Source organism: Amblyomma mixtum, chromosome 3 (genome assembly GCF_055824585.1).
Source record: "Amblyomma mixtum isolate Tamu chromosome 3, ASM5582458v1, whole genome shotgun sequence".
NCBI lineage: Eukaryota > Metazoa > Arthropoda > Arachnida > Ixodida > Ixodidae > Amblyomma > Amblyomma mixtum.
This window is the reverse complement of record NC_143014.1, coordinates 288,057,886-288,074,531: the sequence shown is the minus strand read 5'-3', so window position 1 is coordinate 288,074,531 and position 16,646 is coordinate 288,057,886. Positions and strand designations below refer to the sequence as shown.

Sequence of the window (16,646 nt, the reverse complement as noted above, 5' to 3'; positions counted from 1 at the left end):
TTCTTCCCTCCATTGGTTGAAGCTGGCGCGACGCTTCTCCGAACTAACCCGAGCTTATTCGAGCTCATTCGTGCAAGCTCGGGTTAGTTCGGAGCAAAAGACAAGAAGCACAATGCAAGAAAAGATGACAAGATTCTTGCTCAGGGTTGGTACGTCTGGAGCAGTGCTTTCGCACAAAAAGCGAACGCCTTCTCGCCTGTTTCGACAGTAGGCTGTGCCGAGAAGTGGCGTGGCAGTGAAGGCTAATCGAAGCTGCACTACTATGCACCACTTTAGACGCGACGGCATTAAGGGTTCCGTTCAGCGCAAAACCCGACCTCGTCGTCGTTGTCGGAGGCGGCGTGAGTGAAAAAATCCCTGAGAAGCAACCTAGGTGGGCCACTATGTCATGTGACCTTGTGACGTCACTACAGCCTGCGCGCCGGATTGTGAACAAACTGCCCACCATGGCAGGCGTGGCAGTTAAACTAGTGATTGGTCGCGAGAGGTTGCTTCGAAGGGGCAATCTGGGTCTCACAAACCACACCACCGGTAGCAACTGCCATCACAGGGCAGTGGCACATACCTTAACCGCTGCACTGCTGCGCCAGGAGTGGTATGAGTACTCTCAGGGATCTATGAATGTAAAGAAGAGAGTAACCAATTCTGTATATATGGGCATTAACCCATTCATGCTATCGCGTCATACCGTTAAGGCGCAGTTTAAGGTGCCCGCTCCAGTACTCTTCCCAAAAGTGCATTCTATAACGCACGAGGCGCCTGACAAGGGTGTGGCTGTTTCTTAAGTTGCGTGTCATGTACAGACTTTGTAAAAAGTAAATAGTCCAAGAAATTTTATTCTTGGCCATGATGTGTTGCTTGTTATACATCGCCGGCGTCCCAAACTTCTTGAAGGCGAAAAAAGATCTACTCCTCGCTACGGATGCTACAAGAGCCCCACTGCTCGGCTTAGAAGTAAGCCCCTTGGTTGCTAAACTTTTGACAAAGGCTGTACGTAGGGGTTGGATCTTTGTGTTTTTCTTATTTTGAAAATTCGGCGCACTTAAATTTTCTCGGTGTTTATTACAGAACGCAAGTTTGGGTTTTTTTGTAGCGAATATTATTTTTCAGCAATGAATTACTGAATTTGTTTCTGTAATTTAAAGCCCGGCATTTTTGCCTGCATGAACAGTGTAGCAGTAATTGACCCGTAAATGGCACAACACGGAGCTGTGCTTGTAGAAGGAATTGCTGTGGTCATCAAATAATTTACGTAAGTTAAATGAGATAGCCCGCAGATAAAAACGCAAGTAGAAGTTTACCTCTAAGAACTAAGCTGACATGTTTTCATTGCGTTGTCGCGCTGGGTTGAGCGAGGGCGTGGGGCATCACGTGGTCTGCGTGTTAATGGTGGCAATGAAACTGCACTAAACCTTTGCGGTAACCAGGGAATGATACTTTGTAATGACGCTCATGACCGGTGTCATGTCAGTGTCCTGCATGCAGTTCATAAACCAACGTATCTAAGCGGGTAACGATAGAAAAGAAATTGCCCTCAGCTAGCTGGCAACAAGGAGGCGGTGTTCGCCGGTCTGCACAGGCGTGTGCGCTAGCAGCGCAATACCTCGAATCGGGCATGTGTTGTATCCCCCCCACTTCCTCCCTGCTCGGTACAAGAAATTAGACACCTTTAGCCTAGCGTGTTACCATTACCGTTACCGGAGTACCGGCAGCCCGCTCACAGCCAGTGAGCACGCGCTGATTGGTCCCGATGCTTCAGGCGCGCGTAGCTGCAGGGTACCTGGCACCACCCGGCGCTGCCAACGCGATTTGCGCATGCTCATTGGCTGCGCGCGGGGTCCTGGCACTCCGTTACCGCTCACGGTAACACAGTACACTGTATGATAAAGGTGTCTTGTGGGTGCAGGAAAAAAATTACTCGCTACGTGCCTATCTCAAATGGCGGAACTGCGCTGTTTATCCAACAATACCACCGTCACATCATGCCCCTTGCTTCCCTACTTATTCATGGTTAACGAGCGCAAAAAAGACGACGGCGAAGAGAAGACGACAACACGACACAAGCGCTCACACACAAGTCATCTCTTCGTCTTTTTTGAGCTCGTTAACCATGAATACGTACCAACAAGCCCAACTTCTTACGCTTCCCTACTTTGTTGGTTTTCAGCTTTGAAACTAGCACTCAATTGCCAGCAGCTATGACTTTCAAGCCGAGAACACGTACCTTTTTAAGTAAAAACTGAATTTCGACAATTGCATTCGGATTACTTTTACCGTCTTTTTTTTTCAATTTAAACCGAAAATTCCAATCCCTATGTGTACGTAACATGTACTGGTCATTTTTTAACGACTCCTGTCTGAAGGGTTGTCTGCTGGTTAGAGTTTCGGCGTCGTAGCTTTTTGTAACCGAAAACACCCGAGTTATCTCACCTTTTCCCCAGTCAGAACCTTACCCCAATTGTATGCTTTCTAGGCCGCCTCGAGAATGCGCCCTGCGTAGTGTTGTAATTTACATTGGTTCAGCCCTTGTGGGTCTCGACTGGGCGCTTTCATGGGAGAGAAGAGAGTGGAAATGTGTGACAGCCATATCCTTGACTTTCGCAGAAAGCCAATGAAAGGAGCTCAGATTTTTTTTTTTTTTCAGAACTTGTCTTAGCCGGCGAAATATCCACCTGCGGCGCTAACCGTTTAGTACTGTTACGCTATACCAGTGTTGCTGAGAGGCTGCCGACGTAGCTGCTTTCCTCTCAAGCAACCTTGGCCAAAAGCTTCTCGGATCATATCGACGTCCTGCCTCCGGCTGCGACATCTTGCGTTGTGCCAGCAGGCGCTGCGTGCAGGGCCCTTTTTATTTCTTTTTATCGCCCTTTTAGCATATGTTTTTTGCATCCATTTCGCATGCAGCACTCTTTCTTCATTGTTGACCTGTATTCGTCCTGGCATTCCCCTTAAACAGGACCTGGAGACATACTATATCAAGCGCGATCTGTTTACCGCGAAAGGGGCAAATGACTTAATCGTAGGAGCGATGTTTACAGCACCGCAATTGAAGTTTCCTTTGCCGATCGAAGCAATGTTACACACGCAGCCTATAGTAAGCTGTAGAAAAAAATTTGATTAGGTAGCGCTTTCAGGATGCTACCAGCGTCTGCGCTTTGCCAAAACCGACGGTAGATTACCGTCGTGAGTAAAAGACATCACAACAAGTGATAAACGACTAGAAGGGCGGAATTCACCTAGCGGCACTGCATTTCGCGAACAAGCTGACAGCGAAAGTGCCGAGCCGTTCCCATGTTTGCAGGCCAGGATAGGTTGGCAGGAAGCAACATTTGTGAAGCGTACCACTTTCCAAACGTCGGAGTGCCGCTGTGTTGACTCTGGCGCCGTCCAGCCGTGGATTACTCAAGCACATGGGCTTTTTTTTAAAGCTCTATTTTTAGAACCGACTTTTTGTAAAAATCTGTCCATCCATTCGTCCACCGGATGCCTCAGTTAACAGGTGGTAAAGTGGAGGGAGGGAAATCCACGGCAGCGGGAAAGTGTGAGAGAAATTAAAGAGGATGGGAGGAGACGCGTGGCAAAGAAAAATTAAGAGGGGAAGCTTAAGCTCCGCCTTAAGGGTGTGACGCGATAGCTAATAGGTTCATATATGCAGCATTTGGCATTGTGTGCTTAACATTCATAGATACCTGGGAGTCCTCACACCACCCCTGGCGGAATGGTGCAGCGGTTAAGCGATGCGCTGCTGCCCTGCGGTGGCAGGTGCTGCCAACTTCTAGCGACTCACTGCCACCTGCCACGGTGGGAAGTTTACTCACAATCCGATGGGCAGGTTGTGATGACGCCACAGGGTCACGTGATCTAGCTGGCCCACTTACCTCCGAGGTTGCTCCTCTGGAGATTTTTTGGGGATTTTTCGCTCACGATTAACGACGCCAACGTCGACGTGGGAATTTCTGCGAGACGAGCTCCTTACGCTATAGCGCTAAAATGAGAGGAAATCCCCCTCCCCACTGCCAGGCGAGAGGAGGAAGACGGAAAGTTGGAGAAGGAAGGCGACAGAGGGAGCGGATGGGTATCGGTGAGGGAGAGCGGAACGGGGTTAGGTTGTTTCACACGGTGATTAACGCACTGGATCACGCCACCTGCTCGCAAGGTCTGAGCCCGTCAGCGCCAGCGGCTGTTTCGTCCGGGGGTGACACTGAAGCTAACGCATGCCTTTCCGCATTACTAATCTGCAATATGTTGGCTCGGTTGTCGCGAGCAGTGACGTCTTCCATCCGTACGAATTCCTTCGTAGGAAAATGACATGTCATTCATAACCCCCTTGACACCAAACGCTGACACGGCGACCAAAATCGCCGGATTTAATCACTGGCTCGAATGCTTTCGGCTGCATCTAAACGGTCAATCTTTCAGGCGAGTAATAAAGTTCTTCTCTCTCTGTCTCTGTCAGGCGAGTAATGCCTCTTTATTCGTAATCATCGTTCTGTGGTCCAGCTGAAGCCAATTTGTTTCGCTGAAATAGATTTCAAAGAAACAAAAAAAACACAACGGAATATTCTTCCAAGCAGGACCCGTCGCACTGGAATCAAGGCTTTCATAAAAACAAAGAGGGGAAAAAAATGTCATCTGCCGGCGACGACTGTCAGCCGAACTTCCTTTAAACGGACCAGTGGGAACAGCCTGAGACTCGCCTCATTGGCGTGTTCGTGAACCATAGCGCCAGGCGTTCGTTACCATTCCGTCGCTCCACTGATCGGTCACTTGTTACAATAACTTTTACTCGCCACTGTTCGTCCGCGTGGCTTTCAGGTGTTCGGCGTAACAAAATGAAAAGAGCTATCGGTGTGGCCCGCGCTTGCAACAGTTCAGAACGTGACCTCAATTTGTAGTCGCATAAGCACCACTCAACCGCAGCCTTAAGTTCTGCAGTAGAAAAAACTCAGGTCGCGGCCGAACTTCCTGCCGCTAGCATGCGTAAAATCCCCTATAGGCCTTAATCAACGTACTGCGGTGGCTGAACGCGGGAAAAAAAGTGGTAGGGTTTTAACGAAGTTAAAACAAGTAGACATGCGACAGCATGTTTTTAGCATTGTTGGCTCAATGTTTTGCATTCCTTGATCGTCGGCACATTTGGCGACGATATCAGTTCCATAGTTGTATTAGTTGACCAAGATGACGAGGTGCAATGCACAGCGCGAGAGTGTGTTGCAGTTTAACACGAGGCGCGATCGGCTGCGGCGATAGAGTAGTGCTCTCGTGCAATGGCCTGCGAAGCTGATCTGTACGCGCCGCGACGGGTTCGAATCCCAGTTGCGTGAATGATTATTTTATTTACTTATGGTTTGGTCAAGGTCACCCTGAAGGTCAAGCTTCACACAAACTCGATGACCCAATTAGACCTCGTGAAGTAGTGGTTTCGCACTAAAATTGAAGCAGTGTAAATTATTGATGAGACGCTTGCTGGATGACGCGCCTTAATTGTCTTGGGAGTCCACTCCAAAGTAGGTGACGACCTCGTGAACTGAGTCCCTGCGTAGCTCTCCAAGCACTCATGCTGCGGCAGCAGACGAAGTTAGGGTCACTGAGCCCCTTATGTACATCCTATAATGGGTAAAACTTTGTGGCGCCGAAGGTAGAAGTCTCAAAAGTACCTTTGCTTTCATGCAGGGTGCAGGGCAGGACTGCTCAGCAGTCAACCCTGGCCAAAAAACGGTGGTCCGAGAAAGAAAGATGACGCAACAAGCTGCAGTGGATGTTTCGTGTTTTTATTTGGGATTTGAGAGTCCATTGTGGGAACGCGCATGCATACAGTCAGAATGTTCAAGTAGCTCTCGCACACAAGTGGGAAATCTGAAGGAAGTGCCGCTACTGGTAAGGCGCAATGTGCTGCAGGAGTGGGTGCTACATATAGAATACGCTAGCGATAAATATACAACGATATTTAGCCGAAACCGGACACTTCGTGTGCTTGTGAGGTGAAGGAAGAACTGGCTGCAGAAGAGGTAAACTGTTGAAATATATACACTACGTCAATGGGCAAGAACATCCGTCTGAAGCACTCGCAAGGATCTGAAGGCGGAAGTACAGCTTTCTTTCGGAAAGAGGAACGCTAAATGGGGTCACACTCGATGTGCGGTGCGCTCTGATCGTTACTACGCCTATAGTTGCAGTGCATAAATTAGAGGTTCTACATCAATTCAGGTGGCCCGTAGCCACCAATGGGAATAAGTATTTGAAGGCGAATACGCCTGATGATATTAGGGTATAGAAGTAAGCACAAGTACTGAGCCTGTTGAGGTGCTTTATGTAAAGTGTTATTAAAAGCGACTTTTACCCGGCTATGCCAGGCACGTGCAAAGTGGCGCTCTTAACGGCGAAGCAACGAGGCTTGAGCGTTTTCAGTGGGTTCACTTAGTAAAAAAAAAAAAAGAATCATTGGTTCAGTCTGAACACATGCTTAAAAGCACCGCGGTCAAAAAATAAAATAATCCGCCTGCTCCAGCAAACAGGATTTCCGATTGTGAATCTGGTCGCGCAGATGTTAGGTGCTTATGCGCTTATATGAATATAGTATAGCGGTGCCCCCATTGTTGCAGCCTACTCGCGATATACTGGTTTCGTGGCCAGTTTTCTTATTGCAGCTCAGCGCCTGGGTGTTGGGCGGTAAGAGCGAAAGAAATTACATCTAGCCAAATTGTCGCGATCACGAGATTGTAAAAAAGTGGTAATTTTGCCGATTTTATTAAATAGCAGATGAGTTCATGCAGAAACAAAACATGTTTCGTCATGGGCAGCATGACTACTTCACACTTGCGTGACTATTCCGGAATTGTGCTTAACTATTAGTTGTTCGCGAAGAACCAACTCACCCTGCTAAAAACAACCCGCGAGCTTCGTGCCAGGGCCGCTAAAGCGCTAGTCTCAACCTGCCTCGGACGACTAGTTACACTGGTAGGAAGCAGGACAGCTGTCCGCTGCCTTCTGTTTTAAAAAAAAATCGGCAGCTGCTCCGAAAACTGCAAGCAGCTGAGGATATTTACTCTGGAAGCATAAATGTCACTAATGCTCACGCGCAAAGCGCACCGCTTACAATCGTGCATCACTCAGAATGCGATACACGTCCGCAGCCTCGGAGAAGTCGGTGAGGTTTCCTTGCAAGTTCACCCTGCAACCGAGCAGCTCTTGTTCAAACTGTCAGCGCTGTAGGATCGGGCAAGGCTAATGGCAATCGTAATATACAAAGTTGCAGCAAGAATGCAAAGAATGCGAAGATAAAGGACGAAATGAAAGTTCACGCATTCCTATAAACAAGTATACTCAAACATTCGTGCAAAAGGCTATCTTACAGCAGGAATGACAGAAAAACGCCCATAAAAAACAAATTTGCATGTAGCAGGCATCCCACACTGCCGTGCGTCTACTTCCATTAGGTGGCTGTGTTGCACGAAAGTTTGGTGGGAAATAAGTAACGACGCCGCTGTTTTAAAACCCTAGCCACATAAGATGTGTAAATGGTGCAGACGCAACGAAGATGCGACAAGTCCCGCGTAACACTGGTGCAGTAACTGAGGTTTTCAATGACACAGCCTTCTGGAATCCTGCCGTTATAAAACAAGGGCACATACAGCAACTGCACGGAAACGTGGAGTGGGAAACGGACATCGACCGGAGCAGCGGGAAGATTACACAGGGCCCATTGTAAGTAGGATATGGCCGGGCAGTGCAAAGAAAGAAAGGAATTTCTGACGTTGGCGGATTCGGTTTTTAAGCGCTACACATTAGGGCCAAACTTGCTCGCTCTTCATTCAGCGAAGGTGAGTAGCGCTCTAAAAAAACAACACGGGGCAGATGTTCATGCATCACTGCTGAGTCAGTTATGGAAACGTTTTAAGTCTTGCTAAATTCCTGTATTGTTCTCCGCTGTATTTAGCGCAGCAAAGCAGTAAATCTGCTGCATGCTGTTGTGCATAAAGAGGATCAATAATTTCCCGTCAGTGTTTTCTAGACATTTCCTCGTGAACAATGCCGCGTACTCCTGAGCGGCGCAACTGAATACGCAGCATGTTGCTTCGAGGAAAGGCCTTTCAGACGCGTTGAGCTGCAGCCGTTTGGTCAAGTTCGGCTAACAATAAACTTGCAAGAGTCCATTCTCTGCGCTATGCACAGGCGGTCCGTAATGAAGGTCCGGTCTGCCGGAGGACAGCGCGTCCCTATCGGCCGTCCAGCAGATTTCGCCTCCACGGCCATTTTGGAACGCGGAAATGTTCCTTTTGAAAAGCTCCTTTGACACTTTTCTGTTAGTTTCGCTGATGAGCAAACGGTAAGCACGTCTAATACTAGAGGCTCGTCATATATTCAACTGGTCACTGGTGTAATGTTGCCGCAAAGCACAGATAACGAAGGATTCGCAATGCATCTTGCACTCAAACTTAAGAAGCGCGCTTTTTAAGCTTGCTATTACAACTAATACCGTCTCTATTTTTTTACCGAATCTAAGTTAGAGGGGATCAAAGACAACTGGTATTTTTTGTGTCACAAATCACTACAGCTTAGATGCGCCTCCAGTGTAAGCCATTCTATGAGCGACGGGGACAGACGACTATAATTAACGCCAGGCTGATCATATCAAGTACAAGAACATTCGCTTTTGAACTTGGTTTTCCGGCAAGGTTTGTATGCCAGAGAGCATAAACTTCCCACATTCAACTTCTATCACCCCTGGTAATTTTTATGCATGGCCTCAGTGCTCGTAACTTGCTGGTATGCTTTGGTCATTATTTGCCTGCAGCGACACAATAAAAAAATATGAAAGTCTATACAAGTTTACAGAACATACATTATAACACTTCTATGGCACAGAAATAATGAAATCGATTTCCTATTGAACGATTCCTGAAAAAAAAAGGAAATGATATTATACAGCTGGTACACACGCTTCTAGTAGCAATAAGTATAGAAAATAATATTCCGCTTTCACTAATGATTTAACGAGCGCTTACACCTCGTGGTCGTCGATAAACGCAAACACCTTCCACGTAAATAGAAGCGCAAAGTTACCCTCCTTATGCTCGGTATTTTAAAGCTAGGTGAAGAACAAGTTTTGATCACTTTGAAGCAAAATAGTATCAGGTGATGATATGCACAACAGCCAAATAGCTTCATTAGCCTCATTAACAAAACCAGCATCATTAATCCAACTCAAATACAAGAAATAAATCTTCTTAATAGCACCTCCATGCCATTTCTCTACTTCTGAAGAGTAGCAAAGAAGGCAGAGCATTCATACGTTAGAGATACTAGAGTTGCTGCAAAGCGTTGCCAGGGTTTTCTACGAGTAAACAAAAAATCATAACTAACTCCAATATTCCAAATTTACCAGATGTACGTCAACGTTTCCTAAGTGAAGATTCCTGATCGACTTCAAAGCCTTCATCACCAGTATAGCCACAGGTTAGGAACAAGTCTTTTTGCTTTAAGGTTACTACAAATGAGACCTTATTTCGAAGGACAATCCAGCGCTTTCGGGCTCAAGGCAAGCTGATCGAAACCATGACGTTGCGACAGCGATCCAAGGCAACAAAGATATTTCTAGGAATCTGTAGTTCTGAAAAGTGTACATTTTTCTTTAGTTCCTTTCCTAGATGGGCTAAGCTCATTGGAAAAGATTAGTAGCCTTAGATGCGTTTTCTGCACGAAAGCCTGAACTTAAACCTCGGAGGTGCATATATGGAATTTCGACACTATCTGAACACTTTTTCTTAGCTATCAAAGCGTTCACGTGATGCGAAGTGTCGGCAAGAAGATTCTGGTTTTTGCTAATTCTGTCAAGTTTCTGTATATTTTTCAGTGCTTCACAAAACGCCTAGTAGTGGTTCCTTCGCAAAGGTTCATCGCTGCTATGGCACAGCAGAAAACATCATAGTGAGTGGCCGACATCAAAACAATGTTATAATTCATTGTCCTTGATTGACAGGCACACCGTAAGGTCTGTGCATTCAAAGATGCCACTCTTCAAGCACGTCCTACAGTGACCTACCACACTGAGTAAGCCACGCGCGTAGTAAATCCAGACAGGTGGCAATCCGCGCATCGTCAGCCTATCCAGCTCAACCCATTGGCTGTCATTAGTACAGTCCACACGCTGAACACGTTGAAGACAGCAAATAAAACGCTCAGGCTATGAAAACACACAACTTTTCATCGCCTGAGGGTGACGACCGCAGGCAGAACAGGGAGAATTTCATACGTTCTGGGGTAAGACGACTACAGGGTCTACGTAGACATTTTCCTAAACGGCAACAGAGATGTCGGACGTCAGACACAAAGCTCAAATTTTACACCCGGCTAATTTCACATTGCAATCCCCTAATGACGCCAGCTGTCGGAGCGGTCGATTCACACACAGATACAGGGGGAGATCCAGCTAAGTTCATAAGGCTCTGCATCGCCAAATGAGAAACGGCGTCAGACGCCCACGCCACTCGTCCGGCACGAAGGCCGAAGACATACATGCAGGAATGTTCAGAAGTCTTCGCACCTTCGGATATTAAAAAGGGGCTCGTCTGAAGGTCCACTCCATAGCGTTCAGCCACTTTCTATTTTCACGTCTAAGGTGCCGTCCGCAGTGACCATCGTACACAGGCGTCCTCTAGGCGTATCTATGCGCAGTCGCCTCTTACGCGGGACGCAGTTTCAGTGGCATCCGCAGCTGGCGGCGACCATGTCGTCGTACTGCTTGAGCACCACATTCTCGTTCTCGTCGAAGTATAGCAGGCTGATGGAATAAAGCTTGTTGGGAACGCAGCAGGGAGCGCCCACTCCGGCCGTCAAGCTGAGCTCATTGACGATGCTCTGCACCGTGGCGTGGTTTGTAGGCAACTGGTTCTGACCCAACGGGAAATAGCACTGGCCCTTGCAGTGGTACGCATTGTAACCCTTGGGCGAGATGATCCAGCTCGACCATCCAATCTTCTCGAAGTCCACGTACATCTCGTGCCGCGTGCAGCCGAACGGTTCGTCGTGCACCTTGGCGCCAGAGGAAGACTTGCCCCCAGAGGACGAAGCCTGCGGAACTGCCCGGACGGTCCGTGGATTGGGGGCCGGCGTCAGACCGTCGTTGTGCGGCCCGGAAGCCGGCAGCCTGGCACCGGTCGCTTGCGCCGGCAGCGATCCTCCAGCGGCGTCTGCGCAGAAAAAGGTAGGACAGGCACGTAAGCAACAGTTAACTGAATGTCCGCAGTTCTTTGTAATGATTGTGCTTTGCTTCCCAGTACACTCCAGCTATATTACGAAATCACTGGTTATGATGACGACGATGACCTTTCTTAATATTATGAGGATTATTAATAATCATTATGATAATTATTTTGAAATCGCGAAATGATTAGTTACTCCTGAGTAAAGATTCTCAGGACGGAAAGAGGCAAAATTTGGATTTTCAAGATGTGTTTGTCAGGTGCTCAAAAGGGGAAAGAATAAACACCTAGCATTACAGGTTGCTTGAAATGCATTATTGTTGTTAAGCCTCCTGCAACATCACGCCCCATGGAGCTCGATTAGACAAAAAATTGCACAGACATGCTGTTCTTTCGGTTATGTGCTGCACTGAATTCCATGAAGCTGGTGCGCTGGAAATGGATAGTGATGAAATATCTGTTGAGGAAACATAATTTAAGCCGTGAAAAAAAGTTTAAAAGGAGCTAAGAACACTGAAGTATAGGCGTGTTCTCCACGAAGACCAGCTGCGAAACGTACACTAAGCATCAGATACCATTATAAGAACGGCGCAAAGACGTGGACGTGAAAAGAGGACAGAGACAGGGCGTTGACGTTAACTGATTTCATTGAGGCTTTCCCACTTTTTATCCACTGTGACCAGCAATCTAAACAGAGAACACACAAAAACGACAAGAACCTGACACGTGGCAATGGTGACACATGAACTACTGTGCTCATTATTTTTTTTCTCTTTGTTCTGAAAGCAACACTACGCTAGTCGCCGAGCCATTTCGCGGAGCCGAGCAAAGGCCATACTGCGTATGCACGAGGAGCAGCGACGTCACACGGCGCACAGCTGGCGCGCCGCCGCCGTCGCTGCGCGGGTGACTCAGAGGTGCCGCCGCCGCGCTCGTTACACATGCGCAGTAGCGGCGCATAGCTAGCGTGCCGCGGCCGCCGCCGCTACCCGCGCTCTCCATCGCCTCTCTCTCTCTCCTCGTTGTTTTCGCAATCCTCCAGGTTTAACCGGAGTCAAACCACTGCCAATTTTTTATTATTCATCTTTCAGAAAACGAAGCTCCTTTTCGGACTGCACTGTAGAGGCGTTGCTTACGGATTTGTCTTGGTGTTTGTAGACATCATGGGCCTCGATTACTTCTCTTATCGTTTTATTGCGACTTTCTGTTAAGATCTCGCACTGGCTTAGAGTCGGACAGCATGTTCACTTCTTTTGTATGTTTTTTTCTTATTTCTGTGCTATCTCCGCAGTCAATGCCAAGATGACTAGCCACAGGGGTGCTCACGTTGTTATTGTGCGTCCTTCAAAGGTAGTTTAGGCACCTGCCCGTCTGTCCCATGTAGTGTTTGCCACAAGACAAAGGGATCCTGATGTGGCTAGCGCAAGGTACAAATCTGTTTTGCTGTTTCTTGGCGCAACCCACCTTTCTAGTGTTGACACAGCTTTGAAAGATTTTCGGGTACAGAAATAACAACATTCATATATACACGTGAACACACCCTCCCCAGATTGTGAGATAATCTGTGTAGGCACGGTATAACCGCGATATTTATTGTTTCTTTTTGTTTTTCAGTGGCTCCACTGCACCCTCAATTTAAAGGTGCAGTGAAGAGGAATCTGTATTCGTCTTTTTGCCGCGGGAACTCAATCTACATGTTCCGAGGATTCTTAGAAACTTCGATTAATTGCTCTGTGTGGCCGATTTCCCTAATTAAATAGAATTAACGTAAGTCTCCCGCCTTTTTTTTTTTTAATTCTCCCCGTACGGTGGGCGGAGTCGACCAACGCGTGGAGTGCTTTTCACCCAGTCCCGTGGCGGCTTGCCGCTCTGCCATCGGCGGAGTAATACGTAGTAATCCGTAGAAGCAAATAGTCCGCGCGTATTTTTATTTCTGTGGGCTTATTTTGCGGCTATATTATCTGCGAATGACACTATTTATTCACGGAAACCTAAAAACAAAATAAAGCGAACGCAAAGCCTCCACGGAGCTGGCTGAAAAGCACTCCACGCGTTGGTCGACTCCGCCCACCGTACGAGGAGAATTAAGAAAAAAAGGCGGGAGCCGGACGTCAACTCGATTTAATTAGGGAAGTCGGCCACACAGGGCAATAAGTCGAAGTAGATCGAGTTCCCGCGGCAAAAAGACGACTGCAGATTCCTCTTCAGTGCACCTTTAAACTCTCTCTTATCAAGTTTTCTGAGACATAGCTTAGATCTGTTGGGTACCCTGTTACCTCTAGGCGCTCCAGTGAATCGATCCTGTTCCAGTCAATCCAGTCAATCGATACAATTGCTTGTAAGGTTTAATGCAAACAACATCCACGTCAAGAAGCAGCTGTCGACAGCCTGACCGTCTTCACATCACTGTTACCGCGGCTAAAGGCAAGCACGCATGCGCCCTCTGTTAGAGAAATTCCCAGGCCAAATGTATTGTGACCGGCGTGGGCACGGGGCCATACAGCGAGGCAGTGATCGATGCAACTCACTGGTTTTGCAAATGAAGGTGTCCATAAGAATTCCCTCGACCACGCTCACGCCCAAAGGAACGGATAAAGGCTATCGTTGTGCCTGCCGAGATGAGCTCGACTGCATTCGGGCAACGACGCCAATGTCTTTTGCAGTACGTGGCACATGTTAAGCATAAATGCTTTGAGCTTCCGTTAGCGTTAAATTAAGGCAAACATCGACCAGAAAATGTGAAGAAGCCGGCGCCGAAACTTAAGCCGAACCTGAAGCCAAAAACTTTCCAAAGCATTACAAACATCGCCGTGGGAATAGTACCGAAGAGAAAAAAGAAAAAAAAAACATTTCGACCTCAGCGCCCCACGCAGGATTCGAGTCAATGTCGGCGCGAATAGGAATGCTTCAACCGACGCCTCAGACGACTCACTTTTTTCCCCTTGAATTAAAATAGAGCCTTATGCGCATAATAAAAGAGGGCGAGCTCTCCCAGAACATCATTTTGTGTGAGAAGAAACACATAGTAATACGACAACAGGCAAAGACAACGCTTTTAGTGCTTTTAGACCAGCACCCTCCAGCTGATATCATTATACATGGGTTAGATTGCACTGCTGTCGCATTTTAACGCGGCAGCGTTAAGGGTCCGGTGTTCCAGAAAAGCCGGCGCCGTCGTCAGCGTCGGCGGCGTTGGCCGTGGGCGAAAAATCCCAGAAGCATTGATAAATGAAACCGAGTAGTCGAGTTGAGGAAACGAACTAGGGCCTCCGGAGTGCACGACGAGCACGCTAACCACTAAGCCACGTCAGCTTGATGGATTTGGAATGAACAAAAGCGCGTCTAGTGAATACGGTGTTGTCTTAGAAGGAAGCTTTATAAACATGTAATGCGGTGTATACTAGTAATTATGAGCCTGGAAATGAAGAAGTCGCAGTTGAGCGAGTCGCAAAGTACGTTTCTGCCACTTTTTCTCTTCGCTTGACACGCACGTAGCGCCACCAGGCGACACCCGCTAAAACCACTCCCTCCTTCTCCTCCTCCTCGGAATCTAAGCAACTGCTCCAACAGATGGCGCGCGACGTTAGCGCCTCCCTCTCGTCTCGTTAGGGCGCAGCGGGGCTGTGCGGGGACGCAGAAGTCACCAACACCACCGTTTATCACGAAGCTTGCGGCTTGATGCCCGTTCGTTCGGCGCGGAAGCTATGCTGCCGTTCGTGGCATCGGGTTTGTCGATAGCGATGTGCCGACGAACTAGGACTGCAACTTGAGTCCCGCGCCTTTCGGCAAGGCGCCTGACAGCGCTTCTACGTGGTTTGCCGCTTCGCGCGTCCGTTTCACTGTACGTAGCATCAGCAGCATCAGGAGATGGCCGATTGCGCATATACGGGCATCAATCCAAAAACGGTATCGCGTCATACCCTTAAGGCGGAGCTTAAGTGTCTCCTCTGAATTTTCTTCTGCAAGCGTGTCTGCATCACTTTCCATTTTCGGCCTCAGACGACTCACCATCACCACACCGTCCGATCTATTAGTTGCAATTTATATATATAATTCACTAGCGACTAAATCCTCTCATCGTTGCATTTTATGCTCATCCCTACCCTCGACGACAAGACAGACACGTTTTCCAAAGCTCATCGCAGGCACGCTGCATCCACTGGATGCTTCGAAGTGATCAAGCGCTGCTGAGCTCCTGCTGAGAAACGCGATGGGCCATGCAAGAGGGCCAGCATTCATCCTGCGAGCCTCGTGTTCACTAAGACACAACACTGTCCGGGGCCCGAACACCAGCTAACATCTCTGCACTGTGGACCGCCCGAAATGATGGCGATAAAAGCGGTTGTGTGTCCCGAACTAAATGAGCTCAAAGTGAATCCGTTAACCAGCTGACGAACACAAAGGAACCAGTCGCACGAGTACTTCCCGGTAGGCAAAGTGGCAGTCGCCGCTTTAGGTAAGTAGCCCAATGTAAGACTCGGAACGTCGCGTTTGAAGAATTGGTAAAAGTTTGAAACTGAATTTTAGACTGCACAATTTTTTTTTCTCTTTTTAATTACCTAACATTCTGGAGGAACGATTCTTGCAGGGACACGGTTATGCAATGCTGTTCAAAGGTGAGTGTGCTGAGATAACAAATAACTTGATACGACTAATGACATTTACAGTGAATTTATATTTAGATTTTATATTGATAATATAGTTCGCCAGATTACACCTTTCTCTCGGGGTTCCAGTGTGTCTCAAGCCAAAAAAGTTTATTCTTTTTTTTCCACAAAGCTGCCACACGACTGGATCAATACGCCGAACTCAGTTCCAACTTTTGAGAGTTCAATGACGGCTATTTTTACGAGCACCTACACATGCTCACCAGTCGCGGCAGCATTAAGAACCCGCAAGTCTTCCATTGAAGTTTTTCCCAACGTTTACGACTGGTGAAGTGACACACAAGGAGAAATTGAAGTTCGCCCGTATCAATATAGCAGCGCGTTGTAATCACACTTTCGCCGAAAACGGAGCTTTAATAAGGTAGAAAATCCCCCAAAACAAAACGCAGGTGTCGCCATCACTGGTCGATTTCGCAAGCAAACTTCGCGCATCGACGCCGATTTATGGCGCGAATCCCAGACGCCAGGCTACCGGGTCGCTTACTTCACAACGGTTGCAACCAGTCCTCCTCGGTGTCGACGACACGAGTTTCAATCGAGTGGTGGGAAAGTTTTTGGGTTCAATTTTCTGAGTCCTAAATGCGGCTTTTCGTGCTGGACAAACGTCAACGTAGCCAGAAAGAGCCAGAGTAACAATGTTTACTGAGATGAATAACTGGACGGAACTGTCTCCTCAGTGTATCCTTCAGAGCAGTTGCGCGCAAAGGTGTTCCTCTTTCTAAAAGCGTTGCGAAAATTCACAGTAGTGAACTCATCAGTCGTAGTCATTAGTCATCAG

General features: G+C 47.8%; 1 protein-coding gene across 1 annotated transcript in view; it reads right to left on the bottom strand.

Annotated features, from left to right (window-relative positions):
• Nucleotides 1-5,750: 5,750 nt before the first annotated feature.
• The window catches only part of LOC149355099 (bone morphogenetic protein 2-like), a 352,606-nt gene continuing 341,710 nt past the window's right edge, over nt 5,751-16,646 (bottom strand). The window contains exon 6 of the mRNA XM_089583610.1: nt 5,751-11,189. Within this exon, the coding sequence (XP_089439736.1) occupies nt 10,699-11,189 (491 nt within the window). The 3' untranslated portion in view covers nt 5,751-10,698. The remainder of the gene's footprint in view (nt 11,190-16,646) is intronic.